The sequence below is a fragment of the Taeniopygia guttata genome, chromosome Z, assembly GCF_048771995.1.
Source record: "Taeniopygia guttata chromosome Z, bTaeGut7.mat, whole genome shotgun sequence".
Lineage (NCBI taxonomy): Eukaryota > Metazoa > Chordata > Aves > Passeriformes > Estrildidae > Taeniopygia > Taeniopygia guttata.
The window spans coordinates 77,716,934-77,736,944 of record NC_133063.1 but is presented as its reverse complement, the minus strand read 5'-3'; the positions used below and the strand labels follow the sequence as shown (position 1 = coordinate 77,736,944).

Sequence of the window (20,011 nt, the reverse complement as noted above, 5' to 3'; positions counted from 1 at the left end):
AAAAAGCCTTTTCCTTCACCCACCCTGTATGCTTAAGAATGTAACCACACCCTGAACTGACAACAACCATTACAGGATTCCCTCACTTACTTATGGCAGTATCTACAGACCTGGCAATGGTCAGGAAAGTGGCCATTATGCATAATTTCTACATTTAAATGACTGTGGTGTACAGTTTTGGATGAATAGTTTCCAAAATGACCTTCTTGGGAGAAAAAATAAAACTAGTTTCAGTTTGAAAACTAAAAGTTGTAATTTTGAGGTGGTTCATGGTAGTGAAGAACAACCATGAAAAGCTGAAAATGAAAAATCAGTATGAAGAGCCTCATGAAAAGAAGCTGGGAAATAAAAGCATCCTCCATGCTTGCATTTGCAGGGAAAAAAAAAAAAAAAAGCCATGGTCAGAGCCAGTATGGCTGATGCTAGACATCTGCTTTGCTGATAAAGCCATAAAGGTAGTGCAAATTTTTAAACCACAACAAAGGCTAAAACTAAAACACACCAAAATAAGCCACATGTAAAATAGGAGGTAAGAATTGAGATCTTAAGAGCTGAGATCAATCTTGGAGTTGAGATTTACCTGCTATGTCATCTGCAATTGCAAATTCATCCTTTACAGAAGAAAATTCAACCTCGGTCTGGTTGCTAGCGTTGATGGAACCAGACCTCGGCTGGGTAGGACTCTCCTCAGAGACATCAGTTGGCTGCAGAAAAGCAGTGTGAACATCCTGAATGTGAGCTTTTAGGTCTTCGTAAGATGGAGCTCGAAAATCGCAGCCATCACACTGCAGGACCTCCATGGTTCAGAATGATCTTTTACATTAGAAAAATCTGCAAGAAAAACAGAAGGAGAGAAGAAGAACGATTTGAGTTTACAGCAGCACTTTCGGAACAAATCCTGGAAGCACCAAGGTAACACCAAGCTTTTGATGACTCAGTCATTTGCAGAGATTCCACAAACACAGCGGCGTGGAACTCAACCTTTCCTTACCCTATTAAGAAGAGTCTACTCAGATCCACAAGAAGTCCTATCTAGGTAGCTCACAAGCTGCTGACTCAACTCTGTGAACAGTCAACTCTCTGACAAGTGACTACTGATCCAGTGGACTTTGTCCTCTTGGCTTTTCCATTACATCGGGCTGTTTTTCAGAATTTGGTCTTGTTCAAAGACCACAGCCCATGTGCAGAGAAACGGCACGTTACTCTCAGTCATACACTGGAATTTACGATCAGAAGACAGCAGCTTCTGCCTTCAGGAGACACACTCTAACCTTCCTGGAAGCTGCCAATTCCTGGCTCATTTACTACCATGCATCAAAAGGTTTCGCAGGGAGAAATCTGTCTTTCTTCACAGTATCCTATCTGTCTTGATACTGAAAACCTAAACCTAACAGTGGTTATATACACTTATACAAACCCAAGTGAGAATACTTTGCTCTGCCCTACTTCCACCAAGCTTTTAAGGGCACCTCCACTCTTTGTTAAAATGTTTACAAGTTTCATTTCAGTCCATTCTAGGCACAAGACCCTTGTGCCTTACCAGCCTGGGGGATGGAGACAGCTGGAGGAAGAAAAGGATAGCAATGGGAACAACCATACTGCAAAAAGTACAATAGAAACATGTGTTACAAAGACTCAAGAATTATTACGACTTCCCCGATTTATCCAAAAGCCCTGCATACCTTCAAATACAAAGAATCATAAGATACAGTGAAGAACAATGGTTTAGTTGTGACAATCCTGTGACAGAGGGTTGCACCGCCATGAAGGACAGGAGATACAAAGCAGAAGCCAAACAAAAGACTTAGACCCTCCTACCCTGTGTAGTGCTTAGGCACAGGAGCTACCTACCTACACTAATACAGCAATTGCCTCTTTAAGCTTCCATGCATCTGTTGGAAAAAGATGACAAATGGATCATTTCAGAGGTCCAAGACACAACGGAAACCCACAGCAATTTAAAATCCATGTGTTTGTTGTATGTGGAGTATGAAGGAAGCAACCTACAAAGTGAGGAGAAAGCTCCAAAACACTAAGGCACAGAAAAAAATAGAGGGTACTGCACGAGGATTTCAGATTAAGGAATGCTTCTTCTGATAGCCTGCTAAAATAAACTTCTAGCTAGTCAAATTCCGGACAGTCTGATCACAGAGGCTCTCCTCATATTTACCTACATTACTTCGCAGGCTGCACGGTGTCCTTTCTCTCCCCCCACTCCCACTCACCACCAATAAAGAAAATGAACGCTGCACCAGCTTCTTTTCAGCTAACAAAGTTACAATAATCGAGATACTCAAGCTTTTATGTGCAAGCACCAGACCAAATTGTGTGGAAGAGGTTGCTATCTGCTCTGGATCAAATTACAGCAGTGAGTGAAGCCCCACCCCACGTCTCCTTTAGCACAGTCCATTAGACCTGAAAACAAATTTTTCCATGGAGCAGACGACTCCTGCATTTAGAGCACTTCACAGAAAAGCAGATCATCCAGTTTTCACTACCCATCCCCCAAGCTTAGTCCTTTCATCTCAGCCAAACAAGCCACAGCTCTACTGAATGTGTTTATCACACTTTCAAGAGATATGAGCCCCTGCGTCACTGAAGCTTTAAGACTCACTAAGCTGCCCTAGTCCTCTGAGCTTTGGGAGCAGCCATTTTAGCTCAGACAACTCCTGCACTCAGAGCCTCAGAGCTTCTTGCCCGTGCACAACATGGCCTCACTTATCTCAGCTTCAGCTCAAGCACACCAGCCTTTTTGTCTTTTTTCCTTCGCCCCCCCTCCCCCCGCCCCCTTCTCTTTTTTAACTCCTCCTCCTTAGGTGATGCTTTAAAAATCACCATCCCCCAGAATCACATCTCCCTTTCTCCTGGCATGGCTTGCCTTCCAAGCCGTGTCTCTGCTCTCCTCCCCCTGCGCCCTCCTCAAAGCTGCACCTTCTCTCCTTCAGCAGAAGGCTTGGGTTTCCCCAGACCTCCTCCTCAGGGTTGGGTTCCCCTGTCCCATGGATGACAAAATGTGGCGCTTCGCTCCACAAACGCTGCATTCACAGCATCAAGACACTGGTCCAAGCTGTCCTACAGGCAGAGGCGGCACGCAGCTGAGCCTCCCAGGAGCAGGAGCAGGAGGAGGAGGAGGAGGAGGAGGAGGAGGAGGCGCGGGGGAGTGAGGGGGGACAGCAGGCGGGAAGCCTCCAGCCGGGCCTGTCCCTGGGGAGCTCTCCTGCTTGGCTCAGAAGACACACCACCCCACTCCCCTGCCAGATTCCAAAGTCTAATGACCTTTGTTAATCACCACCCCAGCCTGTCTGCATCAGCAAACCCTGCCAGCAGACACACCCTTCACACAAAGGCTGTAGCTATGCCTTTTAAGAGAGGTCCTCTGAAAGCTCCATTGTGTGGACGAGATGAAAAACAAGGCGAGCACACAAAAAAATCTCACTCTTCTCCCCCCTCAGCCCCCCGAAAACTTAAGACCCTTTAGAAACATCACTGCGAAACCCTGTCTGTTTTGGAAAACTTCACCCCAGCTTACGAAATAAAAAACCAGAAGGGAGATCAATGCTGAGGATATGGAAAAAAAAGGACAATCCTGGCGGCTCCAAGAGGTGAAAACCACCACCATCTTCATTCATCTCCAGCACGCACTGCTGCTTGGAGAATGCATCCTTAAGGATGCTTGGTTGCTGTCTATATAAGCTTAAACCAACCTTGTGTTGAGAGATATCATTAATAGCTGCTGATTACAAAAATGATGGAGACTCTAATGGGTTCCTGCTTGAATCTCAGCAGGGTCTGCACCACAAAGGTAGTACCAAGCCCAAGAAGAGGTTAATCTTACTGATTCCCCTGAGCAACAAACATCAAGTACAGCTGAGTGGACATCAGTGTGATGTTTTCACCTGCTGAAAGCAGGATGAAGCTTTCTGTAAGGCATTCCACTCTACCATTTCCACGTTCGTTTTTAAAATCCCGACACTGCGTAAAGGGCTAAAAACACACACTGCCAGCTTAAGCTCATATATCAAAAGAAACTCTTAACACATAGTGCATGCTCTCCATTTTTGTCCGCATGGGACATGACACCAGGAGAGATTCACCCGGTGGAAAGAGCAAAGAGCATTTTCAAGCGCAGATGTTGAACCACCGGCAAGACACATCCTCAGCCACAGAGACTAAGCAAGGTTCACACGTCTCCATCATGGTCAGCTACGCTAACCCATTCCATAACTCTTTACATTTTCAATAAGAAAATTTAGAGGGGAATGGAGGTGGAGTGAAACAGGAGTTACCAAATCTAGTAACTCAGCAGCAGAAGTGCGGGAAGAAAAACCTGAGGCAACCAAACAAAACCACCATTAAATGAATCCATAAGTCCCAGAAGCCCTTGAACAGATTCACAAGCAATCTCTTGAGACCACATTGTGTATAAATAATATGTGATTTCTAAAATACCCTTACTAATGCAATGCTAACCTCACAAAACATATTAAAATGCCATTGTCTGGCTAATTTGCATTTACAACATCTTCTTAAAATATGGAGGTAGTCTCATTTTTCTTATGAGCAAAAAGCTTTCAAAACATTGGGTAACAGAGATTCTCAAAGCCACCGTTTTAAAGACACAAGGAGGTCTCAAATAATATACAGCACCGTTCTCTATACTCATAAACGCCTGAGAACATCTGAGACACAGTTGCATTAGATTTTGAGGTTTTTAAAAGTCCAAAACAAAAGATGATTGTGCTTGTTGAACAACAGTAATTACAGAATTTGGCAGCAGCCAAAGTAGTACAAATCATTATGTTTAAGTTTGGTTTTAAAGCTTCAAAATACAAAATTAATTGCGAAGCCCAAGGCACTGACCTCAAAATTGAGTTTCTGTGGTTTGACTACCCATCCGTTATATTTTGAGATGGAGTCAGCAGAGCTTCTACAAGTTAAGAATATGCACATGCACAACCACAACTAAAAAGGTCAGTCAGACCACACAACTTCCTAATGCTTCCAGCTCAGCATTAGTGACACTGGATGTGAAACAAAGGCATCTCCAGTTCTCCAGCCCTTCCTCTGGTCAAGATGATCAGAGGCATCTTCAACCCTACAACTGAGGTTGCGCTCAGAGCGTTCATTTTACTCAGCAAAAAGGTGGAGCTGAAGCGGAAATTTCTTCCCCCAAGCATGGTGCAGGGAAGTGGTTGAGTCACCCTCCCTCAGGTATTTAAAAGATGTGTGGATGTGTACCTTGGGGGCACAGTTTTGTTGGTGAACACGAGCAGTGCTGGCTGATGGTTGGACTCCATGGTCCTTGAGGTTTTTCCAGTCTTCCCCACCCTTCCAGAAATTAACTACCAAACACCACAGAAACTAAATTTGCTGGCATGTAATTACAGATAAGACAAGTTTTCAAAATTCCCATGAGTAACACCTCAGGCATTTTTCCCTGCTAGAGAAGCCTGGGTTTTAAACCAATGCCTACAGCTGTGCTGACGACCTTCCAGCCCTGCTGCCTGGGCTCCTGGCCAGGTTCAGCCCATGTACACTGGAGCTACAGCTCTCATCTTCATATTTGGGGTTTTGGGCTTTTTTTCCCCCTGATTTTTTCTTCTTAAGCACGTTTTATAATGTAAGGTCACAACAGCGAAAATGACAACTAAACAAACAAAATCACAGGATTAATGCAGAAAATGACACATTTGAGAAACTGGAAATCTTGGAGGCTGTTCCAACTGGAGGAAGCCAGCCTCACCTTTCATTTATGAAAGGAAACCCCATAATTAATTAAGAATTCAGAGAATAAATTCAACTCTCAACTACAGTCAGGTAAACCTACTCAACTCATGGGTCTTTTTCAATTACTGAATTCCAGTCAAGCTATTGGAATTCTTGGTCCTCTGAGGATTGTCTTTGGAGTTACTTCTCTGAGCTGGTAACAACATAAACTAAACTGAAATGCCATTTCTTTTTTCACTGTTTTTGTTTTCTTTTTTGTTTGATACAACAGGGGTTTGACAGAACTCCATGGTTTGGGTTGCAGCTCCATAATATGCATACTTTGTGGTTCATATTTGCCTGTAAAGGAATGAATGATAAAACCGTATCACTGGTTACAGCTTTAATTATCAATATCTCCATACATCCAGTTTTGAGTTGTTTGTTCCATTCTTAAACTTAACAGTTAAAGACATAAGAGATACATTAGCTGATGCCTGTGATTCCATTCTTCCAGTAAATAGTTCCATTGACTTGCATGGAAATGTACATTAAAATGTAACGTATTTTCAGGAAGAACTTTGCTATTGGAGATCCATTACAAATCAATAATAAAAATAATCTGAACTGAGAAGACACAAACTAATTTTCTTCCCAAAACATTCTTATCTAGTTACCTGAAAGACTGTTTGAGTCTGAAGTGGGTTTCAGATCTGATTTCACAAAAGGAGGTGTTCTACACATGCTTTGTACATTATCTTCCAAACTTTTCAGAAATCTCCCTGTCTTGGAAAATAGGATGGCTAACTCTGTTGATCCACATACAGTTGATATTTAGTTATGTTCCTGAAATCAGACATTTAACATACCCAATACCACACTAAATCTATCACAGCTTGCAAAATCTTCTACGTTTAAAAAAAATATAAACCACATTCTTAAAGCTTATGGAAGCAATAATTCTTATTGCTGCCAGAAGCATGGTTCCGTTTTTGTTTGTTTCTTTTCAGTTCAAGAACATAAATAAGATTAAATGGGTCGAAATGATGGATACCCTGGTATCAACTCAGCTGGTACCCCAAGACTATGACTTCTCAAAAATGGGGGTGGAAAAAAGGCAAAACAAATAAACAAAAAATCCAAAACCCCAGAAAAACGTTGTTATTGAATATTATTACCTATTAGCCATCTCACTGTAAGCCCATAGCAGAATAAAGGCACACCATGAATTTTAGAAGAAGGCATGAAAAGAGAATCACAGATAGTGGCACCTGTCTGGCTGCTTCTGCTAGGGCATTACTGATTCAAGCTACCAAGTGCTGACAACTCCTTCTTTTCTCACAAATAATGTTTCTTCTCTTTCTTTCTGTCCTGGGCTCTAGATATATACCTGTTCTGTTGAAAAAATACTTTTAAGAGGCCACCCCAAATGCCGGAAGGATACTTTCAAACTTCAAACTTTTGAAATAAAAGCAGATTGCAAATAAAATGCCACAATCTTATTAAACTACAAACTGAGATTGTCATACAAATTACAATTCTGGCCTTTTTTGTCCCTCTTTCCTTTGGGTTAGCTGTGAGGCACTACATGATAGAGAGCATAGGCAACAGAGTCTGAGGATAAAGAACTTCCCTGATGAGAAAGGCTCTCAAACATTAAATGTTCTTGCTCCAAGCCAGGCTAGGATGGGTTCTTCTGATCTTCTGAATTACTTTCATGGCAAGTTATTAATCCCTACAGAATTCAGAAAGACACTAAATATATTTATGAGAATCTGAACAACTGGATGGTCAAAGTAGGACTTTATCCCTTATTACATATGATGCTTAATTTGCTGCAGAAAACTAGTTTAAGAAGGAGGTGAAACACAATGGGGCAAAAATTTAGAATAGAAATGTGGTTTTGCCACTTGGTTCCTGTACTAACAGGACATGAGCCAAGTCATTCACCTCCCCAACACAACCCAGCCCTTCAGTGCCCTTCTGCACAGACACAAGGGGCAAGTGGGCTGGCCCAGCTGAGGAAAACAGACACCAGAGCCAAGCAGCTTGGCTTTTGTACCCTGCTCATTAGTGTTCCCCATATGGCACAATGGAACTGAATGCACTGGGGTCTGGGGTTTCTAATTTCCAGCCAAGTAATTACCTCGAGTAATGCTGTTGCTGTGAGTTAAGAAAGGTGCAAACCCCGGTGTATGCTGAGCTGAGAGGGAGAGGAAGATGTCAGTAGGTGGTGCTGAAGAACACGGCAGCACCGTGCCTGGGTACTCCAGAAACAACCTAATTCCTTCTCATGCATTGCAAATACCTTCCAGGAGCTTTTACACAAAGGATGGATTACCAGCCTCACCCTGGAAGGAGCAGGGGAGGAGCAGGCTCCTCAGCTTGGCACAACCCCAGCAAAGACCTCATCCTTGCCAAGAAAAGTCAGAGCTCTTTACAAGGGGGTCCTGCACTGGCAAACGAGATATGACAAACTCCACCACGTACCCCATTGGACTGTGGACTGAAAGAACAGCCACAAAGTCTGGAGAGAGAAGAGATTATCTCCTGATAGCCATCTGCCCTTAAAACACCCTCCATCCAGTGCCTTTAGAAGTAATCTTGCCATTCACCCTGAACTCCATGCTCCATTCCATGGTCACAGGTCACCAGCTGTGGCTGGTGAGCTGCAGAGCTTTAAAGAGGACCTCAGTTTGCAAGAATCTGTTTGCAAGAAGCACAGTATTTCTGAAGCGGCTAAATACAGCTTTATAAACTGGTGACAGAGCTAAACCATGGGAACACAGAGACTGCTGGATTATTTTAGGGGCCACAGAATTTTAATCTTAAGAGATCTGAGATTAGACCAGCCAACACAGCTGGTTTAAAACACATGCAGGCACTCTGAGTGTAGTCACAGAGGTTAAAACCAAGTCACCAGCACTCAGAAATCACAAATGCAAAGGGTAAAGCTCTGCTTTGGGCCTCCAACTAAAGAAAATGTGATGCCAAATAAAGCCAGAATATCAGTAGCTTGAAAGGTGTATTTAAAAAGTTGCTTTTCTGGATTCATGTGCCTCCTTTAGGTGCAGAAACTGAACTGGACCTGATGTAGCTGTGGTGAGAGGAGTAGCTTGGCTGGTGAGAGGAGTAATCTTCCAGCCAGAGATCACTTCCCTAATTTGGCACCCCATCACCCTGTTTGGTCCCTCAAGACTCACTAAGAGAAGTTCACAGGGCAGCTGGGAACCAAAGAAACATTGCCTGGATCAGCTCCAAGTGAGCCACAGCCCTGTGCCTGTCTTTCACACCCATAAGAACTCAGCTTCCTAAGGGGAGTAAGAAGCCCTCTCCCCCTCAGTCCATCCAGAGATCTTACATGCTCCAGAGGTACTTTAGAAGTACAAGAGAGCATGTGGAGAGGATGGAAAACTACTTTTAAGGAATGGTTTTAACCCCATAAATCCAAAGCACCAGAATTCACCTCTGGAGCAGTCAGCAGAGCAGAGTGCAGCAGCACACCACCTCGTGCAAACCCAAACCCACCTCATGCATGACACCAACTATAAAGCAAGATGCACTGTGGAAACCCTGCTGGAGGGTAAGAAAATTCTGATTAACGAAGTCTAAAGATTGTTCAGCTCTCCCAGGCTACCCCTCAGAAGCACATGTTTGTCTGAGGAGCTCCACTGACACCCTGGCTATTTTAACACTGCCTTTGTCTCCAGCTATCCCTCCCCTTCCCCCAAGCTTTCTGCTGTATTTGACATTTGCAGGGAAGCAAGCAGAAGCTTCTCTGTCTGCCAGTTCATTTCCTCAGGTAATACAAATCCATCACTGACCCATTTGTAATACCAGACAGAATACACAGTTTTATTCGCCCACTGACTCACATGCAGTATGGCAGCCAGCATTCTCTGTCCCAGGTAAAAGAACATACACTTTTCCAGCACTTGACAGACCTCAGACCAGTGATTACCACTGGGCTGACACCTTTTCTCCCTGCCATCCCCTCCCAAGAGTTCTTGTCCACCTGGGCAAGTGAAGGTCTGTTTTGGGGGGTGGCAGTAAGATGCTGGTCCTGCCAGCTGATAAGGGATGCTGCAGAAAAGGAGGAACAAATTGCTGCAACAAACACATTGCCCAAAACTCTTTGCCCTGAACAACTTCAGATATAGATATAATCCTTTGGATTGCATGTTGAGGTGCATTGAGTGCAATATCCTGGGTCTAAATGAGAATCTTTTGCTCCCCGTTTTCACTCACTTACTCCTTCCAGGAATCAAAGTTTCGCAGCTGGTATGATAATACAAAGCTTGAGTACAAAATACTTAAAATAGCACTCTGGCTTATAATCATAATCATTAATGTGATACATAGATGGCAGACAGGCTCTAGAAGAAATGAAGTGGAACATTACAGTGCACTTCAGGATTGGAGGAAAGGGAATTCCGAGTGATCCTGCAACTATGGATCACAATATTTGTGAATCGACCAGGCTTAATGAAAGTTCTCCAGCCACAAAGTGGCTTAATCAAACAGGAATTAGGAACTATTACATTAAAACAAGGAAAAAGCTGTTAGTCCCTGTCTGTAAAAAAAAATATACTTCATTATGCAGGTAATAATTAAGAACAATCTCCCACACAAAAAGAAAAAAAAAAAAAACAAAAAAACAGAACCAACCTCTTGTTAACCTTATTTCATGTCTTTCCAGTAATAAACATCTTGTGCCCCTGACTACCATGAATGCATTCAAATTAAGGAGAAATCTAGTATTATAGCTCAGTTGTATCAAAAATGGCTAGAGATTGAAGCTCCTAATGGAGTTCTTCTGTCCTAGTTTAATTCTTTTTGCTTTAAATAAGCTGTTTGAGGGTCAGCCACTGATAACCAATTTCTTTTTCTTCCTCCTAAGAAATACTCGTACAGGAAATAGATCATAAAGAATAAAAAAACCCCAATTTTCTTTGTAATAAGGGCTTAGATTATAAGCAACTGCATCCTTCAAAAGCTACAATAATCCTTGCAAATATGTGGACATTACAGAACTCTTAAAGAGTTTTTTTTTCTCTTCGGCAAGTCCATTACACAACACCTTATTTTTTTTTTTCACCTGTTGCAAATGCTCTGCATTTAATGATTTTAAACTCAGCAATCTTCTAGTATTTAAATTTATCTAGAAAGGTAACAAAATCTAATTTTAGAACAAAATAATCAGTCTCCATTGTCATAAGATGACTCTCATTTTGAAGAACCATTCTAATGTAGCCCTAAAGATACAGGATGACACCTGATAAAAGAAAAAGTGAAGCAAAAACTTCAGTCCAGAATATGTAAACAATTGCCAAACTACATCTATAGCCCCCAGTGTCTCTTGTCACAAGGAAAGTTCTGTTCGAGACTAGTTTGTCACAATAAAAAGTATCTCTTGAGGTTAAAAAAAACCACAAAATCACCTAAAAACTGAGTAACCTGGAATCTGCACCCAAATACTCGATTTTTGTAATAGAGAAGAGTAGACTGGAAAGGACTTTCAGTTTTCCTGGCCTAAAACAGGAGAATTCTTGGGGAAATTCAAGGTGGAGGGACTTTTTAAAAAGCACTTACATGTGTCCCTAGTAAAAACTTGAATTGTCTCCAATTAGGAAAAAATAAAATCTACTTAAAACCCAACCAAGATTCTTAGACAAATTCAAGAAAAGGCAGTCCAGTGGCAACTCAGTGTTTTGGTTTTGTGTATAATTAGAAGCAATAAAGACAAGCCTCAAGAGAAGTGCTAAATAAATGGCCAATAAATGGCAATGACCTGGCCTCAGAAAAACTCTTTATTTTGTTGCATTACTGAAAACTGGTGGGACGGTGACTCTTCAGGACAAATATTCTGCTTTTGGCTATGTGCTTTGGGTCCCAAAAAGGCTGTTTGGAACTGAAGTGCCTCTGTCTAAGTAGCTCCATGACTAGGCAAACCTTGACATTTACTCTACATGCAAAATTGGATAGGAGTGGCTTAAGCTAAGAAAGATGGAACAAAAAAAAAAAGTTTCAAAATATGCAAAAGAAACCCAGAAGATTGAAGCCCTGTGGTGGTTTAAAATCCATCTGTAAACAAAAGAGAACCTTCAGCCTGAGATACAAACAGAATTATGGAATTTAGCTTGCCTTTTAATCTGGGAAATTCAGAAGTAATGTTCGAAAGCAAAGGAAGGGTTTTCTGGCTCTCAGTGATTTCAACAAAGTAAATTCACCTATGGTAATGACAAAGGCACATGTGCTGCATTCCACAGTTCCAAAGCAAATGGGTACATAATTCCTATTATCTTTACTGATTATTGTAAAAGCATTAAAAAAAAAAAAAAGGAACCAAGTTTGACTTAAAGGGAAGGCACTTAAAAGGGAAAGCACTTAAAACCTTCCCAACTTGCTGCTTTTCCAAGATGTACATCTAAGTACTTTCAGTAGATCAAGTGTCATTGAATCCTCCAGCTCAAGGAAATTTTAAAATAAAGCAGGATTAAGTTCATAGCAGAACCCTAAAAAGAATTCTATTTTGTTCCTACTAAAGGAATAAAGATGGAAACAAGCAAGAAGGAAAAGAAACAAAGAAGTAAAGATAACCAGAAAACAAAACCTAAAGCGCAAAGACCTATGTTAGACTCAGCTGTTTAAAAAAAAAAAAAATTATTTATGGTGGTTGAAATGGACAGGGTGTGTCTTTTAATTTACAAATGGAGATGAGACAAGGACAATCACATATATGAACAAGACATTCTCCTTGCATTAAGAGTCCAGCTAAGTGAACAGCTCTTCAGATACAGCATTCAGCAACACCACTTGCGAGTCAGGTGGATCTCCTCCCTGTTTCTTTCATATCAAAAGAGGCATACATGAACCTGATGACACCAGAATTCACACTAAGAGTATTCTGAGACATTCAGTTTGTTTTTAGCAAACGTCCTTGAACAGTATGGAAGAAATAAGAACATAATGTGGTCTGCAATCCACTCTAGACTTTTTTTTCCTTTTAAAAGTCATTTGAATAAGAGGCATTTGCACTTTTTTAAAAATTCATTTCTAGCAACAAGCATTCATTCAGGCGTGGGTTCTTGTTTGCAGGAATGCTCGCAGAGTCAAAGTTCCACATTAATTTATGACCTCATTGACAAAGTGTCTATGGGAGAAGCGTACAATCAGTTCTGCACAAATTTCATTTTCCCTTCTGCTGTTTATGGAACACTGGAGCATGACAAAAGACAGGATCATATGTTTCAGGTTTCCATTCATTTATCACAGACAAATCCTGAAGGTCAGCAGAAGGGACTTGCTCTCAGAGACAGCAAAGACTGAAGTATCTCCCTGGTTTTCAAACAGCTGCAAATTCAGAATGAAATCTGAAGGCTCATGATTTCGAGTTGCAGCTAAGAAACGAAAAGGCAGATAGATATCTGTAAGTATTTCAGGCAGCACTACTGACAGTCTATTCCATCCAATCACAACCTATTTATTTGACTCTCTAAGTCCAGGCCACACTTGTTGGTGGGCTCTGTCTGTATGAAAAGCAAGTTGAGTGAGTCTGCACCACAAAAAAACCTTCTTCCTTTACCTGGTGGTGGAGAACCACAAAGAAGTGAAGCAGCCTGGCTCCAAGTCAGTGGCACAGCCAGCAGCACAAGTGGCTTTCCAGACTCCAGCCCTTCCCTGTGATGCCATACTACCTTCCTGTGTCACTGTCCCTGGAATCCCAGTGCCAACTTTCCACAAGAAGAAGAAATAAAAAAGCTCTCCAGCGTGGCAGAAGTTGTAATTGCAGAAGGAAGGGTAAATTAAAACACCACACACAAGGATATAACTGATGCTTTTTATTTATCTTTGTATTTATTTTCTAGCTGGACTTGCCATTTCCAGCTTTCTGCACAGAATCCAGGCCTTTTGCTGAAGAATTTAGGTCAACTCAGGAAAATGTCAGAGCTGCAGAGAAGAATACCAGTAGAGATGGAGTTTGGGGCTGGTGATCAAGGTCTAACTCTTGTATTACTTGACATTGCAGTGGAGGATGTACATGGCAAAAAATCTGGATTTTTTGGGGAAACTTTTTATGAGGGTAAGGAAGAATATTTGTTTTGCAGGGCTGGCAGCTAGATAAACTGAAATTCTTGGATTATCTGAGAGGCTTTTCTCTTAACAGGACTTTGCCCAGACTGCTGAGTCTTTCTTCTAAATAAGCAGAAACATCATAATAATTCTGTTCTACCAAGTAATCTGGACAAAATCCCATCAATAGTTACTAGCAGTCATCAAAGAGAGTCTCCTTTATAGCACCTTCATAAAGATACCTGCAAGAGGAACTTTGTGGGTCTTCCTTAATGCCTTTTTTTAAGCAGGAGACACTCAGGACCATAGAAGAGGAAGTTTGATTTAATCAGACCTCTCTTTCACACATGCTAGCTGGAGCCACAAAGCATGTGCATGCTTCCACTCTACTCTGGCTGACAAAATTTACAACAGCAGCAAACCAAGCAATTAGTTTTCATGTGCTGACAGTTGCACCTATCCTTCATTGTTTGCATATCACCACAAGCAAGACAAGGGTATTTTATAGATTTTTTTTTTTTTTTAAACACTTAGATTGCACGAGAATCATGTCCTACAGAACCTTTAGACTTCACATCACCTTCAGCCTATGTTCAACCAGTATGTGAAGCTACTATGGTTTTTCTGAAAATAAGGTTTTTCAATAAAATAAGTGTTCCCTACTGAGAGTCTGGGTGTCTAAGAAAACACATCTTTCCAAAAGGCTCTGTGCTCAAAGCCATGCACAGCCTACCAAGGACTCCTGATCCCATTTCATGTGAACCCGAACTCTGCAAAAGGAGCTTACAGACACAGAGCAGCCTCTGTAGTAATCCAAGATACTGCTGGCATTCCTGCTGAAAGGGAGCACACTGAGCATGCTTCATCCTATGTCTGCAGAGCAGAACCAGCCTGAGCCCTGCCGAAAGCCAAGTGTGTCATGGGCAGCTGTGACTGCTACTTTGCCTGGCAGATGAGGAAAAACACCTCTCCTTTGGATGTTTGGGGTTTTTTTCTGCCTGCAGCTATAAACTGAGGTACACAAACATTCTTGGTGCAGTTGGAAGACACCCAGCTAAAAACTCGGTTTGCACTTTTGACAAGGTGCATCTGGGCATGCCATGCAGTCAAAAGCATGGGCTCCAATCTTTCAGCACACCTGAGGTGGCACACAGGCGACAGGTAAGGCTGTGCACAGCTGCCTCCTGCACACAGTTTCTGTCAGGGTCACCTGAGAGAAGAGCAGTCCCAGCTGCTCCCCACCCAGCCCCTGGAGGAACCCTGGTTTCCCACCCTGGCCAGCCCAGCTAACAAATTGCCATGGAGGCTGGTGTGAGATCAGATCAGCACTTCGAAGAAGCAGGCGAAAAAGGGTTAAATCTTTTGCCTTCTTCATCCCTCTCCACATTCATAATTAATGAAGAATTGTATCTTCCTATAGGTTCCTAGACTTGTTTGTCTGAGTAGAGTCAACTTTTCTTTCAAAAGACCATTCCTTTCTAACATAACTTGCCTCACTTTCCAAGCTGTACTCCTGGTACTAAGCCATACCTGTCTGCTTTTCTGTCAAAATTATTCTTCCTGGTCTATCCACTATCTCCTCTGTATGCCTCTCATCCTCCAGGTCTTCTAGAAAGATGATCTGATCGTCTGCTATTTCTACAGTCTGACAGATAAACACGTGAGCAACATGGCTCTGAAGACAAAATAGTTGGTCCTTCCTTTCTTCTGAAGGTGTTTGTCATCCTGGTCACTCAGCACTCAGCATGACATAAAAGCCACTGCTTTTCCCTCTTAAGAAAGGAACACATTCTTAAAAAAGACTGCTCAGCTCAGAGCCCTTACTCAGTAGGGCAGAGAAAACAAGGGAGGGCTGGGAAGGACCTACAGCAAACCTCACCAGGAATGACTGGCACTTGTCTGTCCCTCAACCTGCTGCTGCTGAGGGGCCTCCCATGCACACCAGAAAACTGCCATCCGAGGCTACAGAAGCCTTGTCTTTCTTCCTCTTTCTTTTTGAGGAACAAGGCTCCCTTTTTGGTTCTCATTGTCTGCTGCTCTGGGCTCTGTAACTGATACAACCGTGGCCAGCCGAGGTCCTGCGTATGTGTGTGCGTGTGTGTTTGCTATGTCTGGATCCTCAGGAAGGCAGCCTGGTATTTTATTTTTAAACTTTGGCTCCTGTTGCACAGCCCCACATATAATGGCTTCACTCCTGAAGGTTGGATAGTCTTCTGCTATCAGTTTTCAAAGAAAAACAAAGCCACCCAAGCCAATGCCACCAAGAGAACAGGAGCAAAGTTCTCGCCTGAAGATTTTTCACTCTCACAAAAAAACACCCCAGGAGATCACAAAAAATATTAAGCCAGCAGTGTCATCCCAGCTTCATGCTGCTGTATTGTTGCAAGCTGTAGAATATTGTGCAAGTCCCAGCAACCGCTGTGGTTTTAGAGACTTCTCTAGGTTTTTATTTCTAGAAATTTGCTGGAGTTCTGCCAGTTTTCCCCAGCTGAGGACCAGACCTTTATGTGGATCAGTACTCACTGCAGCCTTTTATTATGAAGTGGAGGGTTGAAAGCAGAACCTGCAGTGGATCTCCCAGGTTTTAGAAGGTGAGGGAGGCAGAACCCAGACATGCTAATCAGGGGCTGGTGCTATTGTTCACCCTTCCTGGAGAGCCTGCCCTTTAGATGTTTTGCAGAGCTCACAAAATAACTGATATCCTATACCTATAAGCCACGTGCACTACAGGATTATTTCAGCAGTGAAGGTTTACTGTCAAAAAAAGGAAAAAAAAAATGTTTCCTTTTCAGCTGAGCACACAGGGTCTGTATCTGTAGGCTTGATTACTGGAAGAAAGGAAATGTTCATGCTGAGGACAAAAGGACTTGCACCCATGCCTGGGAGAAGAGATCTGACACAACATGGGAGAGAAATTGAGAAAAAGTGGTTTGTCAAGAGGAAGTAATCTTTTTATATCTTATCTTATCTTATCTTATATTTGCTTGCATTTCATGATGGGACACCACTAATTAGTGCTATTTACAGGATAAAATAGTCACTCATTCCAAAACCAAAGGGAACAGCTTCAGCATCTTTCTCCTTCTAGCTTCTTCAGTCAGGACTGCTGCCATACAGAGCTCTGAATCTTGAAAGAACCCTTCCAAAACTGAAACTATGAATTAAGAATTGAAAACAACCTGTTGATTAGAGAATCAAAATTCTCCTTCACGCTGCTGTAGTAAGTGGTTTATAAAGTAAAAAAAAAAAAAAAAAAAAAGCACTTACAGTGAGGCCTCTACTGCTGACCTTCAAAACCAAGCTAATGAACTATTTTTCCCCTGAAACTGACTTGTTTTTGCATCAGTTATCAAAAAAATAGGCTCTAATGACAATGCTTACTGTTAAAGTCTTTTATAATCACAGAAGACAAAATGAACTAATATCTAGGTTTCCTAGATTTATTACCCTTGACAGACCAAAGTCTAAGATTTTGAGAGATTACTAATAAAAAAAAACGAAACCAAACTACTACTGAAATTGCTTAGACCCTCAAATCTACTGAAGTGCATTTACAATAATAATTCTACTAATAATAATAATTTCAGCTGGCTTAGTTGGGCTGTCTGTAGTAGATGTTAGGCTACCCTAGGAAAGTGACATGTTGACAAATTGTGATTGGGTTTTTGTGCAACAACCTCCTCTATGGTAACTACAAGACAAAAGCCTCTGGTTCCCATCTGTAAAACCAGGACTAAAGTTCGAGGTGACTAAAGTGCTGCTAAATTCCAGAGGAAACCAGAGATCTTCCTTCTGGGGGATTTATTTATCCTTTAGAAATTACTGTGTGAAAGTCTACAGTAGCTCTGTCAGGACTTTTTTTTTGAAAAAAAATCTATTTCCTTTTATTCCTCTGCTGTAGAGACAACAGAAAAATGCATCAGACTCTTTCCATGAAGAGGAAAGCAGCTTCCATCAACCTTCTGCACAGATTCCACTTGGAGAACAAAACGCTTATCACTTGTCTATAGCCTAAAATGGAGATATGGAGGAATGCCCAGTACAGAAAATCAAGCCTTAACTTACAAACCCACAGTCAGCCATATCATTTCACCTGTTTGGGTTTATTTGCTTCCTATTCCTTTGCCAGATGTGGAAGAATCTTCTTGCACATTCTGGTAGGACACAGCCACCTCCCTAGACTCCCTGCAGCTCCACATGGCAGGATTCTCATCAAATGTGCTTTAATCCCTAAACTGACACCAGGTAGCAGCACTGGGAGTCATCAGTAGCATTACAGCTACAAAATTTATCCATAACCAACTCAATCAAGCCTGTGTCCCACCACAGCATCTGAGGAGAAACTACACTTAACCCCTGACAACTTTTGACAGTTCATCAGAAATTACAATAGCTCTTCATTTTTTTCCTGCAATTCAATTAGAAATCAGGAACTGTTTACATAATGAGCATCTTTTTAGTCTTAGGTTCTAGCCACTGCATCTTTTTACAGCTTTATACAGACTCCAGATTCCTGTAGTACTGTGCAGAGACAGGCAAATTGGCTGCTTTTAGTCCTCCAAATGTCACTCCTGAAAACCTCTGAAAGGGAAGAATGGAAACCTGAAAGCTCTCATGGTGAAGCACAATTTTCCAGGCTTCAAACCTTTACTACCATGAGCCTTTCCAACCTAGTCCATTTAGCTATTCTAACTGTTTTAAATATCTACTACTTTGCAGGATTGCTTTTTCTTTTTTTTAATTTAAAAGGAAGACAGGAGTCTTCCTTTAAGTACACACAGGCTGCAAAGACAACACATTTCTTTGAGTGAGTCTTGGACCATTTTCTATTCCACATTTTCTGTCTTTTACCAATACAAATTGAACAACGAGCTTTTAGGTCTGACACGTTAAAAAATAAAAATTACTGGTATAGAGAACAGGCAGAAAAAAGGAAAAGTCTATTAAAGCTGTCAGATACCCTGTCTGACCTGTGGGATGCTTTTGTTTTGAATGGAATGGGTCCAAAATACAAAGGAAAACCCTTGCTTATCTCTTTGAGATCAGGGCTCTCAAAGGCACAGCACTGGTGTCGTTTGTTTGATACATCAAAGCAAGGTCATTACTTACTTCAATCTTGGAAAGATCCAAGTCTTCTGACACACCAGAAAAGCCAGTGGCCAAGGAGATCTATGACTCTCCTGCACTTTCTGCATGGAGTTTTTTTATCCCACAGTCCCTTTCTCCTAGAGATGCAAAAAACCAGGTGCCTCCATCTGGATGATCCCTGAGGCACTGACCCATTCTCAATCCCTTTTACTTGGTGGAGGGAAAAATACCAAAAACAAACAAAAACCGAACCACAAAATATGTCAGATGTAGGTCTAAAGTTGGTACAAATACGTGTTTTGACCATTTGTCTCCTACAGCTCAGCTCCACGGAGAACATTTGACGACAGCCCAAAAGTCTGTTGTAGTCTTTCAAGTGTAATTGATGAATCTCAACTTTTGTCCACTGGAACTTCAGACATCCACTCTGCTTGACCTAACAGATGCCTGAGAACCCAAGAACATTGCTGTCATTCAGAATTTCATGCAAGCCAATCCTCCATGCTTCCCATGCTTCCTCTTTGATTTAGGGCACTTTTTTTTTTTTTTTTGGGCAAAAAATTGATCAGCTTTATGACTGGCACAGTGCTCTGAATTTTCAGAAAGCAGAAATTGGTCCAGATGCCTCATATCTCTAGGAGTAATATTACTAAGAAAATAACGAAAATATCCCACAAAGATACAATCTGCTTAATATAAATTTGGGAATGTAACAACTTCAAAGGATACTTTTCTCGAGTTCTCCAAACCTAGCTAAGATCCTCTGCTGTCCCTCCTGTTTCCTGAAGAGGTGAGTAAGCAGAAGATACTATGAAATCAATTTGCAGCCTTCGGTGATACACAGTTGACCTTTTAATCTCTGCTTAGTACGAGGCTGATACTGTTCTTTCACTTTTAGACCCAAAACTTTATCACTTGAGAGAACGCTTTTTTTTTTTTTTTTTTTTTTTTGGTGAGATTTATGTGCAACCGTGAGATTTTTCTCTTTGTCCTCACACTCAAGCATGGACTGAAAGCTCATTGAACTCCTCCCCCTAGACATTTTTGGAATATAAACACTTTTGATCACTCCGTCCAAATAACACTGACTTAGTTTAGACACAGTTTGCAACCATGGTTGAATAAAGGAGCAACACTAGTGGTA

General features: G+C 41.7%; 1 protein-coding gene across 7 annotated transcripts in view; it reads right to left on the bottom strand.

The window, feature by feature from the left end:
* Positions 1–20,011, bottom strand: part of ZNF462 (zinc finger protein 462) — a 90,129-nt gene that overhangs the window by 49,735 nt on the left and 20,383 nt on the right. For all 7 annotated transcript variants that reach the window (XR_012053236.1, XM_072922731.1, XM_072922733.1 and 4 more), the window contains exon 2: positions 581–831. Coding sequence is in view for 6 of the 7 variants with exons in the window: in XM_072922731.1 (XP_072778832.1) it covers positions 581–800 (220 nt within the window). In the remaining variant the exon portion in view is untranslated. The remainder of the gene's footprint in view (positions 1–580; positions 832–20,011) is intronic.